Below are 27632 nucleotides of genomic sequence, written 5' to 3'. Positions count from 1 at the left end.
TATACAGTGTTTACTAAACCGAGTTTCCGAAGAATCAATCACGACACGTCCGATCAGCTCGGCGTTTCAGACGGAACTCCGTACTTGTTAATATTCACAGCTAAATTAATTATTTCAATCAACTACTCATCAGAGTCTTTTTCTTGGAAATCCTCCGCTTTGGCCAACACTTTTTGCTTTACGTTCTCTTCGAACCACCTGTGTATCCGTTGGTTGGAGGATGACTTGAATTTTAGTATTGAAAAATTTCGCTTCCATAATTTTAGCGTTTTTGGTTACACTGAAATTACAGGACAGGACGCAATTTGCTTTTAAACTTTCCATCTTTCGTAGCGTATTCTTCAGTCTTGCAACGACGAGATGTTTTTGCATCTTCCAAAAACCTGCTCAAATCCTTATGCCGCAGATTGATAATGTTCTAATTCGGCTCTCAAAAGCTCTCCCAAATTTTCCGACCATATTCGATCGTTTCTTCGCTGGTTTTGTAATTCATGACCCACTTTTCGAAACTGTTGATATAATTAAGTTTCTGAAATATATATAATTTACGATTTTGACATCTGGGAGTGATTAAATTGATTTGATTCGATTCACTACGCTATCTATGAAAATTCATATAACACGGATTGACGATATTACTTTCATATTAATACCCTTTCTTATGTAGAATATTTAAAACTGCCCAAATACATATGTATTTGACTTCCTGCTGTGTACAGACCATGATATTTTGATAGCCTTTCATCGGGTTTCAACATAGCATTGTTAAAATCAGCAGAATTACATTTTTAATGATGTCGTACCTAATATTTTTCAAAATTTCTTTTCTGACAAATCACAAATACAATCTGAACAAACGAATTTCTGTGAATTATAAGAATGCGTTTCGAAAACCCGATGAACTTATCCACATGCCGTGGACTGAAATCAAGAGCATTAAAATATAAATAAAAATGAAGCTGGAGCTCGGACACCATTCCGGCAGATATCTGGCACTGTTTAAGAGTTAGGCCTGCTAGCTTTAGTGACATAATAATTAAATGAAGTTCGATAAGCCTACATGATTTGATTTTACATGCATAATGTAATTCCTAATCTTGAATCAAGATTTCAGTGTAGGTGAATCACCAACGTGAATGATTGAATGTACAGGGTGTTTCATTTTAATCTCCCCAGGTGAATATCCTGAAAACGGAAACAGATACAAAAACAATCTCTCAACATAACTTATAGGATATTAAGGGGGAAAGAAGATAGTCAAAGCGGTTTTGTCCCAAGTGGCACGGCGGAGGTCCGCCGAAGGTCAATTCGTATTTTTTATCGAATCATGTATTTATTTTTACATAATCTTAAGGGGTATGGCCACTGTAAATTTTTTGAAAAATCGTTTTTTTTTTATTGGCTTCAAAAATAGTTTAAACCCTCTAGAATAAGGAAAAAAAGGTCCCGTGCGAGAAAAATTTTTTTTTGGCCCCCAAATCATCTTCAAGCGGAAAAACTGTCCTAGATATCGCGATGGATATCGCTGTTTGCACATTCAATGGCGGCCTTACCAACGTCTTGCAAATATTCAAGATATTCATACAAGATATTCACATACAACAGCACAAGAAAACAAATTTGAACTAACTGGTGATAAGAGGAATTAACGACATCAGAGTCAGGGCGGCTAGGTGGTCTAGTGGAGTAAGGCTCCGGTAAAGCATCGCTAGATACCAGGTTCGATTCCTGGCTCCGTCGTTAATTTTTCGAATTTACCAGTTTTTCAAATTTATATCTTGAAATATTCAAGATGTTGGAGGTGGAAATTGGTGTACAGTTATATAATTTCTGCATCGAAGCCGACGCCAAACGCATTACGCACGCGGAGACATATCTGAGCGACGCGGAAAAAAGTGCGCGTGCGCTCCAAAAATCTACCAGGAAAGACGAAGAAGACGAAAATTTGGCCATCGAAGGACAAATGTATGGTGCTGGGATTGCAGACTAACGGTGAAATTTTTTTTTACCTCCTTTTTTTTATTTTTTCTAATAAAAAACTATTCGCAAAACTTTAAACGCGTTTTTCTCGAAACACGGTTTTTTAAAATGGCACGCAGCATCACTCGAACAATTTTCATTTTTTTTACTTGAAATTTTGACCAGATGTGAACATTAACATTATCTTGAGAATGTCGATCGGGATTTTCAATAACTTTATTTATTGATTTTTTATTAACAAAAAACTAGCCATTTTTTCGTCAAAAATCAATTTTTTTTTTCAAACGCACGCCAAATCCACAAAAATTGATAATTTTCAAAATCCGATCGACATTCTCTAGCTATAACCCTCTAGATTGATGGTTTTTTTTTTTTTTGTTCTAGATTCAAAAGTGCACCAGTGGTGCTGCGTGCCGCGGAGCCCTGCAAGCAAAACATGCCCCGGGAAGATAGCTGTGGAACCGCCATTTTGTTTTTTTTTTGCTGTAAAAAAATTTGATAATAAAGTTTAATGTATGCCCGATAACACCCTTAAAAGTTTTTTTTCAATTACTTTCAATTTTGGAAGCAAAAAATTCGTGAAAAAACCTTTTTTTTTGGACCGTTACAGTGGCGTTACCCCTTAAAGAACGTTGAATTATGTATAAAAAACACTCAGACATTTAAAGCCGAAGACTGTACGATCACGAGATACGAGGCGTTTTCTGGTACATCTCAAAGGTACCCCCGTTCATTGCGATACAAGGTTGTAGTCTTCGCTGAAACACTTCTGTTGTTTTTCGAAGCACTCAAGAGTGATGTTTTGCCTTTGATGTATTTCTTATCTTGTTCATCTTATTGTTAATCTTGAATTACTTCCCCCTCGAATTCTATACGACGTAAGTTATCATAATAACGCCTCGTATCTCGTGATCGTACAGTCTTGACCTTAAGGTGCCGCTGACCTGGCATGTCCTATATATATTTCGTGACGTCAGAAGCGGGGAAAACGCCCGCACAAATCCCGATAAAACGGGGGTATGAATCTGACTGGAAAAATTTTTAAAAGATAGCTTGAATAAAATTGTACGTCTGTATCTCAGTCACTACTATCGCAGATCATTGATAACGTCTAGTAAAAATAATGATGAACTCAATAAAATCACGTCCCGTCAAACATGGCCGATCGGGCTAGTGACTTGTTGAATATTCACCGTTTGTACGATATCAGAATTTCTTTCACTTTTGCCAGGGAGATACCGACGTACAAAAACACACACGTAATCCGGGAAAACCTATAGCACCAGTCAGTTTTCTGTAAATATGGCACGATTTGTGCGGGTGATTTTCAGGTGACAGGCGCCCGTTCTGATGCACGAGAAGTCTGTAATTTAGTTCAACGTTGAACCTCCAGAAGCGCTGTAGTCGACCGAAGCGGTACCAGATGGTAAGACGACATGGTAATACGCACATGTCTTATGTTTCTGCTAAAGCAACAATCTGCAGTGCCGACGAGAGCATAGGCTTTTAGGTGGATACGAAAAAATGTACAACTCACTCAGAATAACCGCTAGATTTTGAAATTCGTGCATATCGTAAGGCATCGTTTGGAAATTGTAACATCAGTTCACAATCGCGGAAACTATTCGTAATCGCACGTAGCCCGACTATATGTGAACGGGGCATTCCATGCGAAACCGACCAACCCGTGACCCCGACCAATTTCGATTTTATTGAAAATTTTACACTTTCTTGTACCTGCCAAAAGCAGTCTTTCTGAAATATTCTAGATGTTTGTCTCAACCCATCCAAACACCATAAATTTATCAAAATATCGCACGATTTTTTTTTAAATGCTCATGGCTTTTCCAAAACCCGATATTAAAATAACATACTGTTTCTTTTCTCGTTTCGAGTCGTAGTTCGGCAAAGAAAATTATTCTTTTTTATTTTATTGAAGGGTTTTGGGGCATTCTACATCGAGTACGCACCACTTAAATCTGCCTATCCATTAATTCCTGTCCGTCGAAAAGGCAGATATACATGGCGAATAATTGACATAGAATGCCCCATATACGCTTCGGATATCCTCATCTAATATTAGCATCGATGTCCGCAAAATTGTCATACTTACAGATTATTGACCGAAAGATTAGATGCGGCAGTAAAATAAATACCGGAATTGCAGAAAACACGCAAGTATAGGCGTGAGGGTTTAGGGTTGAGATAAAAAATTGTGCTCTTGAACAGACCATTATTTATTTATTTACAGAAAATTTGGGGGGGGGGGGGGGAGGGGGTGGGCCGGTTGATAATCGTTCGAGCCTGTTTTAAAGATTACTCTAATACATACGCGAAATTGTTTCTGAACCGGATGTGTTTAGCAATACTAGAAATACATCCCGCAAAAAATCTATGTTATTGTACATACATACAATTACTGCATACAACGGTTCAAGATTCGTGGCAAATATTTTACAGGGCCGATCCTTGTAAAAATTCTGATGAAGATTTGCTTGCCAATTTTTTCTGTTTTTAATTCTCAACAAATAAGGATTTCATACTTTATTTGCTTCGTTTCATTTGTCAATTACGCCTAGTTCTGAATGATGCTACCAAAATTTTTTTTTACATCAGACAAACTACCTGAAAGCTACTCATTAGGGGGAAATCGTTATAAAACTACATACCGTGACTTCTCGTAGATGGTATACGCTACAGACAAGCTAGCGAGTTTTGGGTTGGTTTCTGCACTGTATACGACCTACGAAAAGTCAGGGTATGTGTTACTGCTGTACATCAAAGTCCGGCACAATCCTATAATATTTCACAGAAATTTGGAACTCTCAAAGGAATCAACTTCTTCGGATTCCGAGTACTATCTCTCACACCCCACTGTCCCCACTATCCCCGGGGCCGTCACTTCTGCGTTTCCTCGCGTACCGTCCACATCCAATTTTCGCGGCGAACGAAGCAAACGCGAGTGTTTTGGTATTTTGCCATGTCACAAGTTCTAATCACGTGCAAATTTTCACGCGGCCAGTGTGTATACATATATTTGTTACAAACAACAATAATCTTGTGAGTGCAACAATGGATAAGTTACGTCGCACGGCTGAACCGAAAAAAAGTTAAATTTGACGCGCCGACGAACGAATCGTTTGTTGCAATGGTAAGTGTTTTATACTGCAAATTTCTGTTATGCAATTATAGATATCATTTACAAGAATCCTGTCAAATCTGCACTTGCTATGCAGGGTGATTCGTAATTCACAGCAAATACTTGACAGGGCGAATCCTTGTCAAAATTGGAGTCGAAAGTTCCTAAGAAATTTTTCGGGAAAACGCCTGTTTTCATTCAAAGAAATGGAAATTCAATTTTTTCGGATTTCTGTTTCGATCAACCTTTTAATTTCTTGGGTCATCGTCAGAATTGATATCGAAATTCCCCGGTTAATTTGTAAATAATTTTGTACGAAAATTTTTTTTTTTCACACTGGGAGTGTAAATTCAAAATGACGACCAAATCATGCTTATGCGTATATTCGAAAAATGGTTTTTTAGGTTAAAATGGTTTTTCTTGAATAACTCGGCCGGTTTTGATTTTACAGAAAAACCGTAAAAACAAAAGTTGTATAAATTTCGATTCTCTACAAGTTTAGTTCTTACAGTTTTTCTTCTAGGATCAAGATTTTTGAAATTAAACCTGAAAAAAGCTACAAATTCGAAATATTTCCATTATCTCGTTTATTTTCAACTGAATGGCATAAATTAATAGCAGCAAACTTGTTGAGAATTAAATTCTGAACAACTTCGGATCCCACCTTTTTTTCCAAAAATCGATATTTTCGGAATTTAACCCGAAAAGGAAGGATTCTCCGTCAGTCGGCCACTTTTTTTTCGACCATCTCAGATCTGCCCCATAATTGGTTACATCAAAGTAGTACTAAAAGGTACTCTGCGTGAATTTTTTCAGATTTTTCAATTCATTATTTGAGAAATTGCCGTTTTTTTTTCAAATGAATATACACTACCGTTCATAAGTATGGAAAAACTCGCCCCAGAGTGTTCTCACTGTACCCATGATGCTCATTCTATTTCTACGAAAATGTATACCGTTGAGGAGTGGGGAGGGACTTCCAGCATTTTCATAGTATAGAAAAAAAATGTTGGAAACAAATCGTCTTTTTACGTTTGCTTCGAAAGAGTGGCGTTCGAAAGGTCGTCGTTTTGTTGACATTTGTTTCGATCGTCGTTCTGTTATACATTTTTCAAAATATTGAGTAACCAAATTGTATACGTGTTTCAAATTTTCTTTTCTCTGTTCTCTTCATATATAATCATTTTGATTTTTCGTTAGGAGTGTGCAGAACATAAGAATTGCTGAATGCTTCGTTGCGAATACCACAATTTTATCGGAGCCTAGATTCGAATGCTCGGAGAGTTCAATTATTATAATCGTACGGTAATTTTCTTTTCCGATAATTGGAGAAATTTCCACGTGTTAACGTATACCCTAAGTACGATGCAAATATGCGAGAAATTTCAAATCTTAAGGAAAATGAATATTACGACTGTTATTATTTCATCATATAAACCGTAAAAAGTCAGTTGGGACGAAATTTAGGTTCTTGAGTCAAAAATATCATTCTGACAAAATGTGACCGCGTATTTTCCAAAACAATGAAAGCTTTTTCGAAGTGATATGTGAGCATAAAAAGTCAAAACCTATTTCTACGATTTTTTTTTTTTCGGAAGCGCCGAGTCATTCAATTTTGTTGCAAAATGAGCGCGCAGCAAACTTGAAGAATCAATATCTCCAATCATCTCCGGTTCTACTTGACGTAGAAAAATTATTCACAGCACATTCGCGAGCAGAGAGGATAAGCTTTCGTAGAAAAATTTGGTTTATCCGGAAAAATTGAACATTGTAATTGTTATTAACGAACGAATTGTTCAATGGTACCATTTTTGGGCGAGGCTTCGACCATTTTATACATTCTGTAAAAAATCTTTCCGATTACAAATAATCCGTCGGGTTTGACGAGGAATTTCCCATTCATATTCATTCCGAATGACCATACATTAGATATCTGCTATCGGTAGTAAAATATTGAACACGGTGAAATTTAGAGTGATTCGTAAAAAATGAATATCTTTATTTCAAAAGAATTATCTCAACTTTTCGGATTATTCAGGATGATCAAAATTTTTAATCACACTATTCTGTTTCATCAGATTCGACCATTCACTTTTAACATTTTTGGGTATAGTGAGATGTCGCCGACACATGGTTGTATGAGAACAGAAGAGGACCCATGTATTTCTATGTGTCTTTATATGATAAGGAGGGGAGGGCACGAATTCTCTGCCAAAGTATATTTTTATCGCCAAGTACTAATCATGTTATGGATTCTGCATTGGAAAAGCGAAACAACCAAACCGTTGGACGGACGCAATGTCACATGCCGCGAGGATATCTTCATGGAGTGGTGAACTATGTTCAAATTACATTACTTCGCAAAGGATGTTAGAAACTCCCATCAACCGGGAGAAGGAACTGTTTCGCACAACCCGCAGCTTCATTGTTACCTCGAATCTCAGATACTATTTCCTTGCATTTAATATTTCAGAGGGTATAAAAATAATCCTCAACGTCGATGTCAACAATTGTTTCATATATCCATAGTAACATGAACAAAGTGTTCCAATATTATATACCTATAATCATTTTTTGAAACCCTTTTCACTAGTAAAATAGCTTCGAACATAAAATTATTTCATTATTGTCAGTAGAGTTGTGTGTAACAAGCGATGTACAATTTCAGAATGATTCCGATACAGTAATACCCCGAAGTTACGCTATGGGTCGTTCCGGCATTGACGGCGTAAGTCGAAAAAAACGCAAGTCGGGGTGCACGTTTTATACAACTGTATAATGTATATATATATACATATAAATACTCACCAGAGATAATCATGTATATACCTCATAGAAAACATCTGAAGAAGAATGAGAAATACTCTTTATTTTCGAACTACAAAATGTTCGAGCACAGTCGTCTGACGACACAAAGATTTTTTTTTCTCACGCACAGTCACTATCCGTAGACTGAGCGAATAATCGAATACAATGTTATGCACGGTCGGAAAATAAACATGACCATTCAAGTTTGCGACAAGGAGAAGCGGAGTTGGGGGGGGGGGGGGTGGCGACCGATGGCGTAACTTCATAACACGAGACCACACGTTCGTACCCGTTTTGTTTCAATCATATTTTTCGAACATATTTCCAAATATCTACAAATGGTGAATGGTGATATTTATGAAATCATTTTGAAAATACTTCGTGCTGCGTAAAACTAATATTGTGCGATATGTTTTAATGTATATGGGACATTCTTTTACAACCGAACACCTTTGTGACCGACATATTTTTGATTCAGCTGAAATTTTTTTTGACGGGTTCTATACCGAAAAAATAGGGATACGTATTCGAGGATTTTTTATTTCACATATTTCGTAAAATAGAGGGGATCGAAAATTTGATAATTTGGTGTTTTTTGGCTTCGAAGACTCACTTTAAAAAATTCATAACGCCGGTTCTATTTGAGCTGGAAAGTTCGTTTTTTTCATCTCAAAGCTAATAAAATGAATTTTATTACAACAATTCTTTCATTAACGATTATTCCGAAATTTATACTGTTATAAACAATTAATATGTTTTAATCGATCTTTAACAGTTGCCCCAACCTCGTAGCGAGTTCTTAGCACAACCATCGTATTCTACGTCAAATTTTTTATTCATAACGTATTTTGAATTGATGGAGAAATTATTATTACTGGAGGAGAAGAATTAATTTATCTAGCGCGGCACGTCACATCGGCGCGCGAGTTCCATTTCACGCCTCATCATCTTGCCTCGTATCGTTTTCCTCTGTAATATAAATGATTACTCTATATTTTTAATTGAATAATATTATTTATTAGCACATAAGACTTTATAAAAAATTTAACAAAAAATTAGTAAAATAAAAAATATTATTGTGGCAAATAAAAAATTAATTTACCAAGATTTTAATACATTATTATTATTTAATAAACACCTCGTTCTACATTACATCTCACAATATTTACATTCACTTTTAATATGCGTAGTATTTTTCGTTTAAAAATTTGTACAACCATTTTTTTGTTGACACAATGAGAATTGCTTTGTTTCCAATTCTTCAAGAGAGGTTGGAATCACACAAATTTTCAAGAATAGATGTAAATATTGTACGACGTACTGCAGGACGAGGTACTTATTAACTAAAAATAATGTATCGAAATCTTAATAAATTGATTTTTTCTTTGACACAAAAATATTTTGTATTTGATTATTTTTTTGTTACATTTTTTATAAAGTCTTACTTGCTATTGAATATTATTATTCAATTGAGAATATACGGTAATCATTTATATTACAGAAGAAAACGATACGAGGCAAGATGATGAGGCGTGCAATGGAACCTCATCTCAGTAATGCAGATCTCCAATGTGGAGCCATGCAGAACCCCATCTGGAGAACACATTAGGAAACTTAACGACGAAGCGATTGAAGGTAAATCAACTCATGGAATGATTCTGTAAGGCGACACAACCAAACAGAATTACAATAAATGTATCAATACACTATCAATCAACCCTTTTAAGTGAACAAAGCTTATACCAGTTTTGAGGTAAAACGTAAGAAAACACGTTCCTAGCTCCTTACAGGTATTGTACAACACCAAGGAATAAACTCAAAGATGGGTACGTGGCAACGCCCAGTAACAGGCAACCAAAACACATAAGAACAACTCTCCAATACCTTCCAAGCCGATCATATCATTATAAGAATTAACAATTACAAAAGAGAATTATACGAAGGCACATATGTAAACCTGCCCCAAAAATACGAATTATCAAATTGTTAAATACCCTTAATCCCTTAAGATTGTTATAACACAAACACCTAAGAATATTCGCAGCAGCGCAATCCTGATAATATTAAGTAAATAGCAACTATGTCTCATAAAGAATCACTACTGTACTCCAGGTGAATAACAATAGTAATCAATTATAATATATATGTAATTCTACATATTTGAACGCTATAAGACTAACCAAACAACAAGTAACCGATATGGTAATCTTAATATACATATACTCTGTAACAAACAGGATAGTAAGAACATTTAAGAAGTAAATTACGACTAGAACTCAGCGCATCGTGACCCCGAAAATGTACACGGCACTAACGTCCACGATATATGACACTACAAAACATGGGTCACCTCTAGCGCACGTGCACCATGATCACCATAATAGGAAACAGCAGCTAAAATCGGCCCAGCTCCTAACGCCTACGAAAAGGGGGAAAGAAGCACCGTAGCCAAGGGGGCTTGCTAACCCAACACCAAAGCCCACGCAGATAGGAAGCTGACGGCGCAACGACCGTACGCCCACACCACCGCACCAATACAGCGTTATACCATGTAAAAAAAGTTTGCAATATAGTAATCGCTAAAGTGCTAAGAGCACGGGTGAACATGCGGCGAAGATGTAGTGCCCTAATTTTAATTCCTAGAAAAGGGGGGAAGGTGCGCAGAAGTTGACAAAGAGCTAAAGAAGGGGATCGTTCTGCGCAGCGATCGATACCCATAAAAACGGCGACCGTTCATTGGATCATCCTCTTGGTTTCTACCACTAGATTCGTCATCTTGTCCCGGTAGAGTCTTGCGGTATCGTATACTATTTTTCCTATCAAGTTGCGCAAAGTTCGACCACTACAATTATTTTGAATAATTGAAACGTATAGAACGGTGGCGTTGGGGCGCAGGGACGGGGAGGTTTAGGGGGTCAAGCCCCCCCGCCCAAAAAACAACAAACTATAGAACTATTATAAATTTATTAAATTAAGAAAAATCTGATTTATTTATTATTTTCAACTATTATTAATATTTATCGTAACGTGACAATTTACAAAATGAAACGGTATATTTTTTCCTTCGCTGCATCGAGCATTTCAGCTGGCACATTAATTAGACACATCCTCACCCTCGCTATCCGTATCACTTTGTACATTATTCATAGTTATTCACTCTCACTTTACTTGTTCTTTCTAAAGAGCGGATGTGAAGCGACTGATACTTTGACGTTCGTTGACCGTATTAAGAAAACGGCAGAATACAAAACACAGAACGCACGTTTTGACAGGTCCATTCCAGACGACAAAGATGTAAATAAAACCGGCGCGCTGAGCGGTCTGTTTACATCTTTAAAACGTGCGTTCTGTGTTTTGTATTCTGCCGTTTTCTCAATTAATACGGGCAACGAACGTCAAAGTATCGCTCGCACGTGTTAATGCGAAGAGAGTGCCGTAGAGATGGCGCGCGCGTATATACCTTGGAATCGCTCGTATACTCTTATACATTCCCGCACGCTCACCACATTCCCGCACGCTCAGCTACATCCCCGTTCGCTCAGTTGCATTCCCGCACGCTCTTGTCAACGTGTGGGAAAGTGGTACTTTGCGAACGCAAATGCATGCGCAAAATCGAACTTTGCGCACGATAATAGGAAAAAATCCTTTTGCCTTTTGCAATCAAATTTTTTGTACGAAGTTACTCTGTCTAAAACTCCAGCGAGCTTCCAGTTCCATTTTGGCATATAATTCCGAAATCTAACAACTAAGTAACCCCGTTGTTTGTATATACTGAACTTACAAAATAAATCCAATTTAATCAAAGTATCCAAATATATTAAAATCAGTCATTTTGCTAAATCCTCTCACCAATCTACGCTGTAATTCATCATATCCAGATTATTCTCGAAAGGTAAGCCAATTAATTGAATCTTTCATGCAACAATTACTCCTTCCTCGGTTCGTTCAATTAGAGCGATAGAATGACCGTTGTCGGGTGTATTTCAATGCTTTATCGGTAACTGGTGACCCAAACTACTGATGTGAGTCTAGCTGTAGCTGTGTGAATGTTTCCGGTGTCTAACATCTGGAAATTTCCACCAGGTATCGTACCGACGTCACACTACTGTGACGTCGGAACGGTACCTGGTGGAAATTTCCAGATATTAGACTCTGGAATCGTTCACAGAGCTACAGTTAGACTCACATCAGTAGTTTGGGTCACCAATTACCGATTAAGTATTAAAATACACCGGACAACGGGTATTCTGTCGCTCTAATCGAACGAATCGAAGAAGGAGTGATTGTTGGATAAGAGATTTAATTAATTGGCTTACCTCTTGAGAATACTCTGGATGTGATGACTTGCAGCGTAGATTGGTGAGAGGATTTAACGGAATAACTGATTCTAATATATTTGAATACTTTGATTAACTTCGATTTATTTTATAAGTTCAATATTTCAAGTCATAAAACGGAGTTACACAGTGTAAGATCTTAGATTAATATGACACAATGGAGCTGAAAGCTCGCTGGACTTTTGGGCAGAGTAACGTTGTATGAAAAGTTTAAATGCAAAAGGCAAAAGGATTTTACCGCGAGACTGTACCGGAACAAGATGACGAATCTGGTGGTAGAAACCAAGACGACGATCGGGTGATCGGTCGCCGTTTTTATAGGGGTCTATCGTTGCGCAGAATGATCCCCCTCTTTAGATTTTTGTTACCTTTTGCGCACCTCCCCTTTTTTCCAGGAATTCTAATTAGGACACGACATCTTCGCCGCATGCACGCCTGTGATCTTAATTAATTAGCTATTACTATATTGTAAGTTTTTACATATGGTATAACGCTGCACTGGTGCGGTGGTGTAGGTGCGGGGTCTTTGTTCTGTAATTTTCCATTCTGCGTGAGCTTTGTTGTCGAGGCGCAAGCCCCCCTTGGCCCTCAGCTACTGAGCTTCTTCCCCCGTCTTGTGCTTTCGGCAGCTATTTCCTAATATGTGGTAATCGCAGTGCGTATGCGCTAGTGGTGACTCATGTTTTATGTTAGTGCCGTGTGCATTTTCAGGGTCACGATGCGCTTAATTCTAGTTCCTGTTTACTTCTTAATATTTTTACTATCTTGCTCGTTACAAAGTCCGTATGTCATATTGGTTACCCGTCGTTTGTTAGTTTTATAGCGTGTATCTATATAAAATTACATATGTATTATAATCGATTACTGTCGTTATTCACCTGGAGTACAATAGCGATTGCTTATGAAACATAGTTGCTATTTGCTTAACATTATTAGAATCGCGCTGCTGCGAATATTCTTAGGTGTTTGTGTTATAACTATCTTAACAGATTTAGGGTATTTACTAATTTGATAATTCATAGCTCTAGAGCAGGTTTACATGTGTGCTTTTGTATATAATTCTCTTCTGTAATTGTTAATTCTAATATTGATATAAATCGGCTTGGAAGCTTCTAGAACGTTTTTTCTTTATACTTGTTGGTTGCCTGTCATTGGGCGTTGCCACGTATGCATCTTTGAGTTTAGTGCGAGTTAATTTACCTTTGATCGTTTCGTCGGTAAGTTTCCTAATGTATTCTCTAGGTGAAGCTCTGTATGGCTCCACATTGGAGATCTGCATTGCCTTCAAAACGTTGCGCGTGTTGCCTACAATACGGCGTTACGGTGGAAGGTATAGTTCATGCTGGATAATTAGTATTCACGGTTTTGACGGTTTTGCAGTCTCTGGTTTTATGGGTTATTGCAGCAGTGCTATCTTTACATTATATTGGTTATACATTTATCTATGGTTTTACAGTCTTCGATACTCCACGCTATATGGTAATGCGTAAGTTGCTTATAGTATAGCTCTCAGCTCCGAATGCACAAATGGCATTGTCGAGTGCTATATAATAATTGAATATAATCATGTTAGTTAATTATGGTGTTAATATGATAGTGATATATAGTAACGTATAATAATATTATAGCTCTCTGTAGTGCGAAGATCTCGTAACATGGTTTTTAAGCCTTGGTTGGTGAATTTCATAGTTATTTCCATCTAGGGATATTCCAAATAGTTAGACAGTTAAATTGTTTTAATTGCTTATGGGTATGTTCCGATATACACTGCGAGCACTGTGAGGTGTGTCGTCAATTTAGTATACTGCGAAGCCGTTCCTTTATAGTTAGCTATACTGGTTACTGCTTAAAACGGAACGCAGTACAGTATACTGTGATCGACATTTTTTGGCGTTACTTTCATTTCATACATAATATTTGTTTCACATTGCAATAAACACAATTTATTCAAATTTTCCATGTTTGTTTTTAACGGCCGGTATTTTTAAATGACAATATTCAATAATAATAATTATCAATAGTGGAAGCTGTTAAATTTCTGAACGCTGTTGATCACGTGATCAAAGCACTGAGAGCACCTTACCTCGAAAGCACCAGTGTTCACAGTAGAAAAATGGCGACGATTTATGACGTCATATATTTCCCTAGGATACTGCGACTGTATACTGTCCGTCTATAACGGAACGAATTTCTCCCCAGTAAGAACACTGAACAGTGCTCGCAGTGTATATCGGAACATACCCAGTGTATATCGGAACATACCCTATGGTTACAAGATTCTCGTACTCCGAGTTTGGTTAGTTGATAAAGTAACGTGCAGTAATAATAGTCGATAAAACATACGGACGTTCCGGTCGGATGTTACAACAGTGTGACGTAATGTAAAAATTTCTACTGTAAGCGGCCAATCCTGGCAAAGGAATAGACCAAAAACGTTTACACCGTGCCATATTGTGCTCTAAACGGAAAGCATCCATTGTCATACGAAACTTTTGGCGCATTCTCACTCATTTTTTGCCCACGCGTGTTTCGACCTCCCTAATCTAGGGACCTTGAGTTATCTCTCTCTCAGGAGTCCCCACCACTACAATGATCGTTCTAGGGATGGAAACATGAGCTGAAGAATCGATTCTCGATTCCGATTCTTTTTTCCGAGATTTCGATTCTCAGAATCGATTAATCAATTTCAAGAATCGATTCTTCTAAAGAATCGATTCTGAGTAAGATTTTTCTTTTTTTCAATTAAAATTTTATAAATTTTTTTTTTTTTTAAATAAAACTTGTAAAATAAGGTTAAAGGTACAATAAAATGTAAATTTATAAAATATTATATTTTATTAAAAAAGTAACATTTGAAAACATTAATAAGACTAGTATTTTTTCATTCGATATTGATGCTATAGTGTCATTACTCCGGTTTTAAAATAAATTATAGAATCGATCGCTAAGAATCGATTCTAGATCGATTCTGATAACTGGGAATCGAATCTAAAGAATCGAGTTTTTTGACCACAGAATCGATTCTCGGGTAGAATCGGAATCGATTTTACCATCCCTAGATCGTTCCAGTGGTTCCAGTATTATTATTTTTCAGGAGTCCGACCTCTTGCTCACCACTTTACATAGTAAATTGAATAGAATCGCCACTCAGTGACGTAATCAACAATTGTAAACAGTCACACATCATTTCAAAATATAAGAAGACACGAGAACACGTCAACCAATTCAGGTTGATGATTATTTTTTGTTACAATACCATTATTCATCCCGTATTCAATATATTTCGCAGCAATAACAGTTCAGTCATAATTAATGAAACGTACGCACTGATTGTCTTGCTTTTTAAGCATTTTCTTCGACGCGTATTACCTAACCATTAACTCATGTATTGCAGAAAGTTACGAAACCTGCGAAAATGAAGGTTATGGTTGTGTTTGCCGTCCCATGCCTGACTTGTTTACGTAAGGTATTCCAATCGGTACTTCGTTCGAAGACAACACGAGCTCAATCAATGATGCGGTTTCAATCCGAGAATAAGCAGCTATACGGGAAGGTTCTTGAAACCAAGAAGCAAAAAATTGCTAGAGCAAAACACATAGATGAAGAAGTCCTGAACGAAGCGGAGTCCCAAATAGACTCCGAGGCTTTCTGGCTTTCGAAAGTGGATAACGAAGTGGTACGAAGAGTAAAAATTAATCGTAAATCATTACCAAGCCGAAGGATAAAGATTGAAGAAACATCAAAAAATGCACGAAAGAAACAGGAAGCCATATATCGTACTTCGCTAGTGGATGCAGAAGTTGAACAATCTAGGATGGAAAATGTGCCTGGAAAAGTTGAACATCTTACTCATATTGTCCATAAAAACAAACGACTTGGCTTTCCTTCAGAGATATTAATAAAAAATATCACTAACTTTTCTTATTTAGATAAAAGTAAGGATGCCGGAGTGTGTACACGCGAAGTAGTTTCTATACCGGTGTATCATGATTCTACAACAGCATTTATTCCAAGTGTTTCAAAAATTTTAAATCAAACTATGTCAGAGGAGTCAAAATTGAATTTAGAATTATGGAAGAAAAGAATGATAGCTTTGATGGGTGAAAAAGGCTTCGAAGAACATCAACAAGGTAGTATGACACTTTCAGGATTATTAGAGTCATTTTTCTACGCGATAATCGAGTCATTTCTTGCATTGCAACCATACAGCGGTGTCTTAAATTTTTCTCAACCTTTAGATCGCCGGGATTTTAAGAGCATTATTGCTCTTAGACAGTCTCAAAATGTTGTGTCTGTACCTTATATATAATTAATGTGACAGCCAGAAACTATATTTAGACTTTCCAGCAGTCTACAGGTTAATTTGCGCATGCTGCAATATTTTTCATTTCAGGGAAAGCTAAAGTGCTGATGAAGTGAGCAAATCATATTATATATTTTTCTCTATTCCAGAGCAATGTAATCATGTCAATCTGTGAGAAATGATAGTATTAACAATTGTGGTGTGTTGGCTTAAGGGGTCTGGCCGCCCAGAAATTTTCAACTTTTTCATTTTTTTTTTTTTAATTTCAACTAACCTTCGAGTGTTGCTAACAATTTGAGCCGTACCTTGTATTGAAATTCGAAAAATTGCTGAAGTTAAATATATTTTTCAGTAGGAAAATCGAGCCACTGTGAGCAGTCAATCGGTTATTTCGAATTTTGAAAGCGTCAGTCAGTATCTGGCAAGCAACATACAAGCATGTATCATTATTTATAAACTAATTTTGCGTACAAAATAGAAATAAAGGAACAAACAACCCAAGCTCACCTGGGTGAAAAAGGGAGCAAGTTTTGAATGAGTTGATCAACAAGTATAAAAAGAACAAAATTGCCCTGCTGCATCGATTCGAAATGGAGCAGGATAAGGTGAGTATTAGTCTTTCAGCAGAGAAATTGAAGGCTGGCCACAACATCGATATACTGGCTGCTGTGAATTTTGGGTATTGGATTAGAATCTTTAGAAAGTTCATAACTGTTTTTTCAGCAATTAGTAGTGTTGTGAAGTGCAAAAAATGGATGAGTGTTGTAAACTTCGTGAAATCGTACATTCGTCGACTCAGTTTCAAATTTAGTGAGTTCGTGTAACTCTTGTGAAACAACCAGTGCCTATTTTAATCCTGTCATCAATAACAAAGTATACAAGATAAACAGACAAATTATATTCACATTCCGAATCTTGGGAATTAGTCTGAGAGGAATAGAGAAATTTTACGGCATCATGGATTTACCAAAAGTGACGTACCACCCTTTCAACGATACTTCATCAATCAAAATGAGACAAGGTCTAGATCTAACTGTTTCTTATAACAAAACTTGGTGCAAATCAGGATATCCTGCATTACGGCATATCGACAATTATTGGATATTACTCAGGCAAAGTTATAAGTTTAGTAATCAAATCTTACTGCAAAACTTGTGATTATTGTAGTAAGAATCTTGTGAAGTTGATTACAAGTCATGGAAAAAACATCACGAAGAAAAATGTTATGCCAATCACGAAGGATCTGCTCGAAAAATCGAAGTCAATAGTATAGTAGATATATTTTGAAGAAAAATAGAAAAGTATAATTTCCATTAAACATAAGCATAAACCACATTGAAGATGGTGATTCTAACACTTATAAAGGAATTTCTGATGTGAATCCACACAAAGAAAAATTGATAAAAAAAAAGAAAGTATAGGTAACATGTGGAAAAGAAAGGACATACGACTTCGTAACATTAAAAAGGAGCTAACTGTATATGATGGCCCCACTCTTCGAAAATTTTCTCATGCCAAAGACAAAATGAGGAAAAATATTTGAGCAATATTTAACCACAAGAGCTCGGCCGGCGAAAAGCCACAACATCGGAATTGTCCCCCACGAGAAGACTTGTTGTGCTTTTGCCTAATATCAAAATTAATCGCCAGTTTAGATGTGTGTATACACAAGAATGCTCTACCTCAAACTGTTCAAGATGCCATTAACCTATTCATGAGGACCTGAGTTTAGATAAATTGTTAGGGCAGTGTGAAGGAGGCTTCACGCAAAACAGTAACAAAAGCAGTATGGATATCATTAAAATTATTACTTATATTGCTGCCAGCACTTTTAGCGATGGCTATAACAGCATCTTGTTGATGAATACCTATGAATCGGAGATCGCTGCTACAGTTTGTGCATGGAACTCGAACAGGAGCGTTGCGCTACCGCAGACGTCTGACCTCAAAAAAACTACAAAAGAGGCTCGCCAAGCACGTAGAGTTTTTCACAAAAAAGCCTAGGATGCTGAATTTCTTACGGAAAGGGTCATGTATGGGCCAGGAATTGCTGATTAAAAGTAAGACACAAAGACCATACCATCACTCTGATAATGGTGCACATTTACTTTTTGCGATTATCTTGAATCTACATTTATACAATGCAATCCTGTCTTATGCGTTTCTTAGTGCAGGTTCTCGGTACGCTAAGTACCCATTTCTGTGACGGTAGAGTGAGTCTTTGAATGCGCATGCCCAGTCACAAACATAGCTGACATTACGGGATCCTAACCTTAATTTCGTGCTTGGTGCAAAGTGCAAACCACACTTGTTGTATAATGAATCATGTGCAGCAAAGAGGCAACGGTCCTTTCGCCTTGTCTGTTTGCAATATTCGTCTTGCTCGTAACTAAAATCGAGTATGCATGCTACAACTCATATTGAAAACTTTCGTTTGGCCCCAAAAAACTTAGATTGCCTCCTTGTTATACAATATACTATTTTCGACCTGGTTGCAAGTAGATCTCGAAAACTCTCAATCTGACTGACTTGAAATTTGTATATTTTTAGATATATTATCTACATTGCAGCGTACGATTTTTGCGATTACTTGATTAGTGGTTTTTTTGTTAAATTCATGTCATTTTTCGTTAAATTTTGGTGTAAAATATGGATTTTTTGTCATGAGCTCACCATACTTTTCCTGATGGTGAAAAAAAAAAAACTGCACACCAGATTTAAGCAAAACTTCACGAGTAAGCTAATTTTTTTTCCAGATGCAACATAACGGTGATACATCTGCAGCCAGCTACGTACGTGTCGTGTAGAAGGTCTCTACAAAAATTGATGCAACACCGCTATTTTTAAATATTTTTATGTATTTGTTTCAGGCATTCCTAGAGCCGTATTGTACTACATGTATAAAGACAAAAATATTTCATTTCATACTTTCGAGTTAATGAATTTTTTTAAGATACACCTATTCTCTGAGCAGACTAGGTGTCCGGACCTCTTGAAGAAGTTGTAAAAATTGACCAAAACATTGAATATAATGACAACACATTTTCACTCACTTATGTGAAACCTACGTTTTTCGTACTTCTATACGATTTCCTGAACTTTTATGTACCAACACACAAACACTAAAATTTCCCAAAATTTAAAACTATTTTATCGATGACAGAATGTTACAAAACGTTAAAAGAAAAATTATAATCTTGTAATGTTCAGAATATTTTTGAAGGAGTTGAATTTGTTAAATATGAGCATGGTTTGTTTTACTATGGTTCACTGAAATTCAGATAATCCTGATGTTGCAAAATAACCTAGGGTTTGTTCTGATAATGCACTGTCATAATAACATTGTGAACTTCAACTTTGTTTTCATTTCCCTAGAAATAAAAGAAAAGTGTAAAATACGATTTGCTCACTTCATCAGCACACCAAGATCTCTTTATCAATGAGTTTATCATCTTACTGTTGCATATGACTTACAAGATTTCATTTACTTCCAGATTTTAATACTCGATATTTGCAGGAACTTCATTCCGCTATTGCATGCATTTCGAATTCCTAATGAGATTAATAGGATTGTTGTCCAGCCCAGAAATTTGATTACCTGTTACTGTAAAGTTTATTCAATTAATTGTAATAAACTTACAGAACACTGTACCTTGCCAATCAGTTTGTAACCTCAGAATGTTTTATTTTATTTCAGAGACACTTTGTTATGGGAGGCAATTTCATTCTATCATTCACAATTTTCTCACCCAAAAGCCAATTAATGTTCCTGACGCATTGGAGAAATCTTGGCAGAGTGTGCAGCAGGTTTTGAAAGAAGTGCATGGAGTCGCAGCACTGGAAAGCCACACCATACATTCTAAATTGCATTACAGAGGAGTCGTTGATTGTGTTGCTCTGTATAGGTGAGGATTATTAATAAATATTGGTAAGAAATGATTAGTATGACACTATACAATCAAAACTGAAATTATGTACCGGGACCATCTCTTGAAACTTAGAAATCAACTGTGCATGTGCCAAATAATTCAATTTCATTAGTCTGCGAGATCGTCCCACAATGATATTTTCGACTGTGAAGTAAGGGGCTAACTCGCACGATATGGGAAAAGAGCTGTGAAATTCTCCGGAAAGAATAGCGCATTGAGGTTAGGACGTTACCACGGTCTTACATACAGGTCTTGCAAGCGACTGAAAGGGTTTAGCCGAATAAGCATGTCAAAAATACCCCCGAAGATTTTCAGCTGGGAATAGGGGCAAAAGATATGTCATACAAAGGAACACATTTCGGCCAAATTTGAACCTTCTAATTTTCCTATTTATTGCAGACTGTCAAGTATTGCATTTTGGCGTTTTTCCTTTTTTTCTGCGACCACATTGGAGCTATCGTACTACAAAAAATCACAAACGCGGAACTGGTCAGAATACGTAAAAAAACGTATTTTTTAACCCATTTTGGCGTCAACTTCGAGAAGAAAAAAAATTAAGAAGTTTTCTTTTCCTGTTTTCACTATGATAAAATAAACTTGCACCTATCATTATTTTTTAGAAAGAGTATGTGTTCAAAGTACAAAACTTCTAATTTTTTCAGATTTTTCGCATTGGTGCGTCACTGTCAAAAAAAAAAAATAAAAACCGCATTTTTTACTAGTTTTCCGGGGTTCTTCAGTACCTGGGTATTCTATGGTTGATTTATTTCACTTCCAGGCACGCTCCTACAAATACACAACAGACAAAAAAAAAAAAGAATTGCTTCAAAAATATATCGATTGGCCGATACTACTCATGGAGATTCCCGATGTAAATTTAGAATCTCAATTCTGTCATCATTTTTTGTAATCATGCGAATGCGCCAATGGATTACGCACTGTTGGAAGCTGCTCACACGTGGCCGCCATCATATATTATCTCTCCCACGCTAGGTATCTTTCGAAAATTATAAGACCCCCACGCGATTTTATCGCGTCTTTTTAATATCGAAAAAGTTAATCTGGTAATTAATGATGACAGTGACGAAGATTGAAACTATTTGGTATGCATTTTATAAATAAGTGAAATTTTCAAATACATATAGGACTATTTATTTCCAACCTACCACGTAAAATTAACACTAAAACGTGAATTTGAGTGACCTCCAGTGTAAATGTGAAATATAAATATAAATACTAAAAAAAATCATTTACCGTTCCTGCTGATTTGATATTGGGTCATATTAGCTAGCTAGCTCAGGGTGAAATCTCGAGTTTCGTTTTGGAACAATGTGTCTGTACGTGTATTTGTAGAAGCGAGCTCGGAAGTGAAATAAATCGACCATCGAATATCCAGATACTGAACAACCACGGAAAACTGGTAAAAAATGCTGTTTTTATTTTTTTTGACAATGGTGCAACAATGCGAAAAATCTGAAAAAATTAGAAGTCTTGTACTTTGAACACATACTTTTTCTAAAAAATAATGATGGATGCAAGTCTATTTTATCATAGTGAAAACAGGAAAAGAAAACTTCTCAATTTTTTTTCTCCTCGAAATTGACGCCAAGATGGGTAAAAAAATACGTGTTTTTACGTATTCTGACCAGTTTCGTATTCGTGATTTTTTTTAGTACGATAGCTTCAATGAGGTCGAAGAAAAAAAGAAAAAACGTCAAAACGCTATATTTGACAGTCCGCAATAAATAGGAACATTAGAGGGTTCAATTTTGGTCGAAATGTGTTCCTTTGGATGACAAATTTTTTTCCCCTATTCCGCGCTGAAAATCTTCGGGAGCATTTTTGACATGTTTCTGCGGCTAGATCCTTTGAGTGGTGGGGGTAGCCGCATTATTGTCCAAATTTTTTTTGCCACTACTGGCCACTACGCGGCGCTGTAAGTTATTCATAGACATACCGGGACAATCTCTTGAAACTATACATACTGTTGGAAAATGAGATCCCCCTCCTAGTTGGAGCGACATGGCCCAAAGAGGCGCTGGGGAGAGTCTCCCGAACTCGCGTCTGCGTACGCTCTCTTGTTTTGGAGGCTCTCTCGCCCAGGCCGCTATACTGTAAACACACGCCTCTCTCGCCCCCCTTTTTCTAAAGTTTCTCCTTTCCACTTTAAATAAAGATATTCTTTCCGTTATATTGTAATCCGCTCGCATCGCTTTATTTAACCCTGCGAAACCTGCCACGAACTTAAATAACAACAGGTTATGGGCCCAGGGAAGTGAAGTGAACAATATTTTGTGAGATATAAGAAAAGTAACTTCCGCGATCGCGTGTTCGAAATCGCGAGTAGTCCTTATAGGTAAGCCAGCCTCGTGCAAAGTGCAAAACAGCCATGCCGGACGACGAACTCACAAAAATTGAAAAACTCTCAGGAATCGATAACTGGAATTTATGGAAATTCGAAATTCGAGTTCTCATTCTCGCGAGCGGAGCGATCGAAATAATAAATGGAAATCTGACAAAGCCGGTACATTCGGCAACCGAGACGACAGCTGAGGCCGTCGCTGCCTTCGAGAAAAGGTTAGAAAGATGGACAAAGCTCGACAGTGCGGCTCAAAAAATAATTGTGCAGACGGTAAGTCGACAGTGCATGCTTCACATAATAAATTGCGAATCAGCAAAAGATATGTGGGACAAGTTGCATGCGATATTTGAAAACAAAAGCGAGGCATCGAAGCACCTCCTGCAACAAAATTGGTACTCGCTGGGGAAAGATCCGTCGGATGACATATCCATGCACATTGCAAAGATAAACGACTTAGCGTGCAGGTTGAAAATCCTTGGAGAGCCAGTATCGGATAGCATGATCATTACCAAAATATTAATGACCTTGCCGCCTTCCTACCAGCATTTTGCAACAGCGTGGGACTCGACAAGTCAACAAGAACAAACGCTATCAAATCTTACTGCACGTCTCACCATGCAGGAACTTCGACTCGGCACAGCGGAGGGCCAAGGAAACACAGCGTTTTCAGCGAAGGCAAGCGACAAACGCCAAGCAAAAGGAAAGAGACCGGGCCGCTGCAACCACTGCGGAAAAGCTGGGCACTGGAGAAATCAATGTCGCAGCCTAAAAGCCACAACGAGCAAAAATCAGCAGAGCAGTGGATCAGAAAGCAGAGGCAGCGCCTTCGTAACAGGTACGCTTAGTGCAAATGTCTTATCGTCCGAAAAAGCTTCTACGGACTGGTATTTAGACTCCGCTGCGAGCAAACACATGTCTCCGTATCGACAATGGTTTGTCAAACTTGAAAAACTTATCGAGCGAATTCCAATCAGAGTTGGAAATGGAAATATTATATGGGGAGAAGGCGTGGGAGAAATAGACATCCTCTCGTTCAACGGGTCAAAGTGGGAGAAACACCACTTGGCGCCAGTACTTTGGGTTCCGCAACTCAAGTATAATTTACTCTCTATGTCCTCAGCCCTCGATAAAGGATTGGAAATGACCTCAGATAAGCAATTTTGTAACCTAAAAAAGGATAAGGTTACAGTCGCAGTGGGAGAACGCTTCGAAGACCTGTACAAAATGAAATTCAGGGTGTGCGCTCCGGACACTGAGGACAGCGAGTTGATTCCGCAGCGAGCCAACATCAGTGAAGACGCTTCGCTAAAAACGTGGCACGAAAGATTGGCGCATCAAAACATTCAGCACGTCCGCAGCGTCCTACAAAAATGGAACATAAAAACGAAACCGGTCAGCGATTGGTCTTGCGACGGCTGCGCGCAAGGAAAAATGAACAGGAAACCCTTCCCGAAGAGTCAATCCCAGTCGAACGAACCGGGTGAGCTGCTTCATGCAGATTTGTGTGGACCAATGGAAAATCCGTCCATCGGAAGATCCAGGTATTTTTTACTGTTCAAAGACGATTTTTCGCATTATAAATTCGTGTATTTTCTGAGCCAAAAGGACGAAGTCAAAACATTTTCCGAAAACCTTCTAAAAAACGTTGAAACTCAACTTGGGAGAAAAATAAAGGTTTTAAGAACTGACAATGGCCTCGAATTCACAAATAAAGAGATGAGATCCCTCATGCTCAGGAACGGAATAAAACACGAAACCAGTGTTGCCTACACGCCGGAACAAAACGGGGCAATTGAGCGCGAAAACCGGACAATCGTGGAGGCAGCGCGAAGCATGATCCATGCAAGAGGTTTGGAGTCGAGACTCTGGGCAGAAGCGGTCAACACGGCAACTTTCATCCTCAATCGTACTGGAACGAGCAGCGTCCCGGGAAAAACGCCGTATGAATTGTGGTTTGGGAAACCACCCAAAGACATCAACTTCAAAATTTTCGGAACTAAAGTGTGGACGCACATTCCGAAGCAAAAAAGAAAGAAATGGGACCCAAAGGCCAAAAAGGGCTACTTCGTAGGCTACGACGATTGCACCAAGGGCTTCCGGGTGTGGTATCCGGCTGAGGCCAAGGTGAACACGCTTCGCGACGTCAAATTCATGTCTGAAACAAAGGGCACATTCGAGCGAAGAGAGGAGGAGAGCAAACACGCGACAATCAACGTGCCGATCCTCTCCAGCGAAGACGAAGAAACGGAACAACAAGAAACGACCTCGAGTGAATCGGGTGACGAAGATTTCCAAGACGCAGGAGCAACATTGGATAACGCAGGTCCACAGCCTGAGGAAGAGGCACGACGGTTGCGGAGCAGAGAGACTCTGCGTCAGCCCCAGAGATACGGAGACTACGAATTGGACATCGAAAACCTCTTCCTCACCGAAACCGCAGAGCCAACGACCTTCGAGGAAGCCACGCAGAGCCCGCAAAGCGAAGCCTGGCGTGATGCGATGATGGACGAAATGGAATCGTTGCGACAAAACAAAACTTGGGAACTCGTAGTGCCGCCGCCAGGAGCAAAGGTACTCCCAAATCGTTGGATATACAAACGAAAAACAGGGATAGACAAAAACCACGAACGATTCAAGGCGAGATTAGTCGTCAAAGGTTTTTCGCAACGTCCGGGAATCGACTACGAAGAAACTTTTAGTCCCGTGGTGAGGTTTCCGTCGATTCGGTCCATACTGGCCATCGCAGCATCAACAGACATGCATCTTGCGCAGTTCGACGTTAAAACGGCATTCCTCCACGGAGAGCTCGAAGAGGATATCTATATGAAACAGCCGCAAGGTTTCAAAGACGACTCCGGAAAAATCTGCAAACTCAAAAAGGCACTCTACGGTCTCAAGCAAGCAGCGAGATGCTGGAACATGAAATTTGTAGATTTCTTGAAAAAACACAATCTCAAGGCGACTTCGGCCGATCCGTGCGTTTTCGTCTCGTACCATGACGACAACACCTTGATTCTTGCAATTTACATCGATGATGGATTAATCGCTTCAACGTGTAAAGCAAAAATTGAGAATCTGTTACAGCACTTGGCATCGGCTCTGGAGATCACAGTCGTCCCATTGGGAATGTTTCTGGGGATGGAAATACAACGCCTCCCGGACGGATCGATCTTCGCAAATCAACAAAAATACGCGCAAAAGGTACTCGATTGTTTTCGCATGGAGAATGCGAACAGCGTGTCTATTCCAGCGGATCAACACACCGACCTAAGCTTACGAGACCCGAGCTACGGAGACGAGGTCATCAACGTGCCATATCAGGAAGCAGTTGGCAGTCTGCTGTTCCTGGCCACCGTGACAAGGCCCGACATAGCTTATTCCGTGAGCGTGGTGAGTCAGTATTCCCAATCGCCAAGAAAAGTGCATTGGAACGCGGTAAAAAGAATATTAAAATATATTAAAGGTAGTGTCGCCCACGGAATTTTGTTTCCGAACGAACCTAACAATTTTAAGATAAACGCCTATAGCGACGCAGATTTTGGCGGAGACAAGGGCGACAGAAAATCCACAACCGGGTTTTTTGTGCAAATTGAAAAAACACCTGTGATATGGGGCTCGCAAAAACAAAAGTCGACATCGTTGTCAACGATGGAGTCGGAATATTACGCGACGAGTCAAACGGCCAAAGAAATAGTCTGGCTAGACAGACTACTCAACGAGCTAGTCATTAAACACAAAAGAGAAGCTCCCACGATGTACGTGGACAATCAGAGCGCCATAAAATTCATTAAAAATCCGCAAATTACAAAGTTTTCAAAGCACATCGACGTGCGTTTTCATTTTGTGCGCGAAAATTACGCAAACAAGGTTTTTGACTTGGAGTACATCCATACAGACGAGCAATTAGCTGATTTATTTACCAAACCGCTCGCGAAACCAAAATTCTTGTATCTACGAGATAAACTCAATGTAATTGAGAGACCAAAAATTGTAAACATGTCGATCCAAAGTGGGAGTGTTGGAAAATGAGATCCCTCTCCTAGTTGGAGCGACATGGCCCAAAGAGGCGCTGGGGAGAGTCTCCCGAACTCGCGTCTGCGTACGCTCTCTTGTTTTGGAGGCTCTCTCGCCCAGGCCACTATACTGTAAACACACGCCTCTCTCGCCCCCCTTTTTCTAAAGTTTCTCCTTTCCACTTTAAATAAAGATATTCTTTCCGTTATATTGTAATCCGCTCGCATCGCTTTATTTAACCCTGCGAAACCTGCCACGAACTTAAATAACAACACATACAATGCGCATGCGCCAAATAATTCAATCTCATTGGTCGGTGAAATCGCCCCGCGGCGATGTTTTCGTCTGCTGAGCAGGGGGCCAACGTACACAAAATGAGACAAGACTCAAGAGCTGTAAATCTCTCGTGCATAATATCGTGGATTGAGGTTATGTTGTTGTTTATTTTTACGTAGCGTGAATTGTCTAAGAATACAGCAATACCGTGGTCGATATCGGAAAATATTCAACCGACGCAAATATCAAATGATACAGAAATTGGATGTTATTTATTGAAAGAAAAAATCTGAAATTCAATGTGAAATGTCATTAACAAGTGGGAGTTTGGACAAACAGAGGTAGGTGAGTAAAAACAATGTTTATTGTGAACAGATTCTTTATTTACATAAAATTAAAAATGCGTCATTAATGATTTACGTTTTGTGCATTTTATTGGATATTAGTTGTATCCAAAAATACCAAAAGATCCAGTCTGATAATA

At 38.3% G+C, this 27632-nt stretch overlaps 1 protein-coding gene and 1 long non-coding RNA gene across 7 annotated transcripts in view; one reads left to right on the top strand and one right to left on the bottom strand.

The window, feature by feature from the left end:
- Positions 1-11320: 11320 nt before the first annotated feature.
- On the bottom strand, positions 11321-19374 carry LOC124184529. Its single transcript, XR_006871211.1, has 3 exons — positions 19364-19374; positions 18172-18178; positions 11321-11571 (listed from the first exon to the last, which is right to left on the bottom strand). It is a non-coding gene; the product is annotated as an uncharacterized LOC124184529 (long non-coding RNA).
- The window catches only part of LOC124184526 (mitochondrial genome maintenance exonuclease 1-like), a 31781-nt gene continuing 19446 nt past the window's right edge, over positions 15298-27632 (top strand). For 2 of the 6 annotated variants that reach the window (XM_046574320.1, XM_046574323.1), the window contains exons 1-3: positions 15396-15583; positions 15659-16394; positions 20265-20472. In XM_046574320.1, coding sequence (XP_046430276.1) covers positions 15680-16394; positions 20265-20472 — 923 coding nt within the window. In that variant the 5' untranslated portion in view covers positions 15396-15583; positions 15659-15679. Of the gene's footprint in view, positions 15584-15658; positions 16395-20264; positions 20473-27632 lie in introns of those variants that run through there. The other 4 variants (XM_046574322.1, XM_046574321.1, XM_046574324.1 and 1 more) reach the window with 4 other exon arrangements.

This window comes from Neodiprion fabricii, chromosome 6 (genome assembly GCF_021155785.1).
Source record: "Neodiprion fabricii isolate iyNeoFabr1 chromosome 6, iyNeoFabr1.1, whole genome shotgun sequence".
Lineage (NCBI taxonomy): Eukaryota > Metazoa > Arthropoda > Insecta > Hymenoptera > Diprionidae > Neodiprion > Neodiprion fabricii.
Note: the sequence above shows the minus strand (reverse complement) of the source record. Positions and strands in the feature narration are given on the sequence as shown.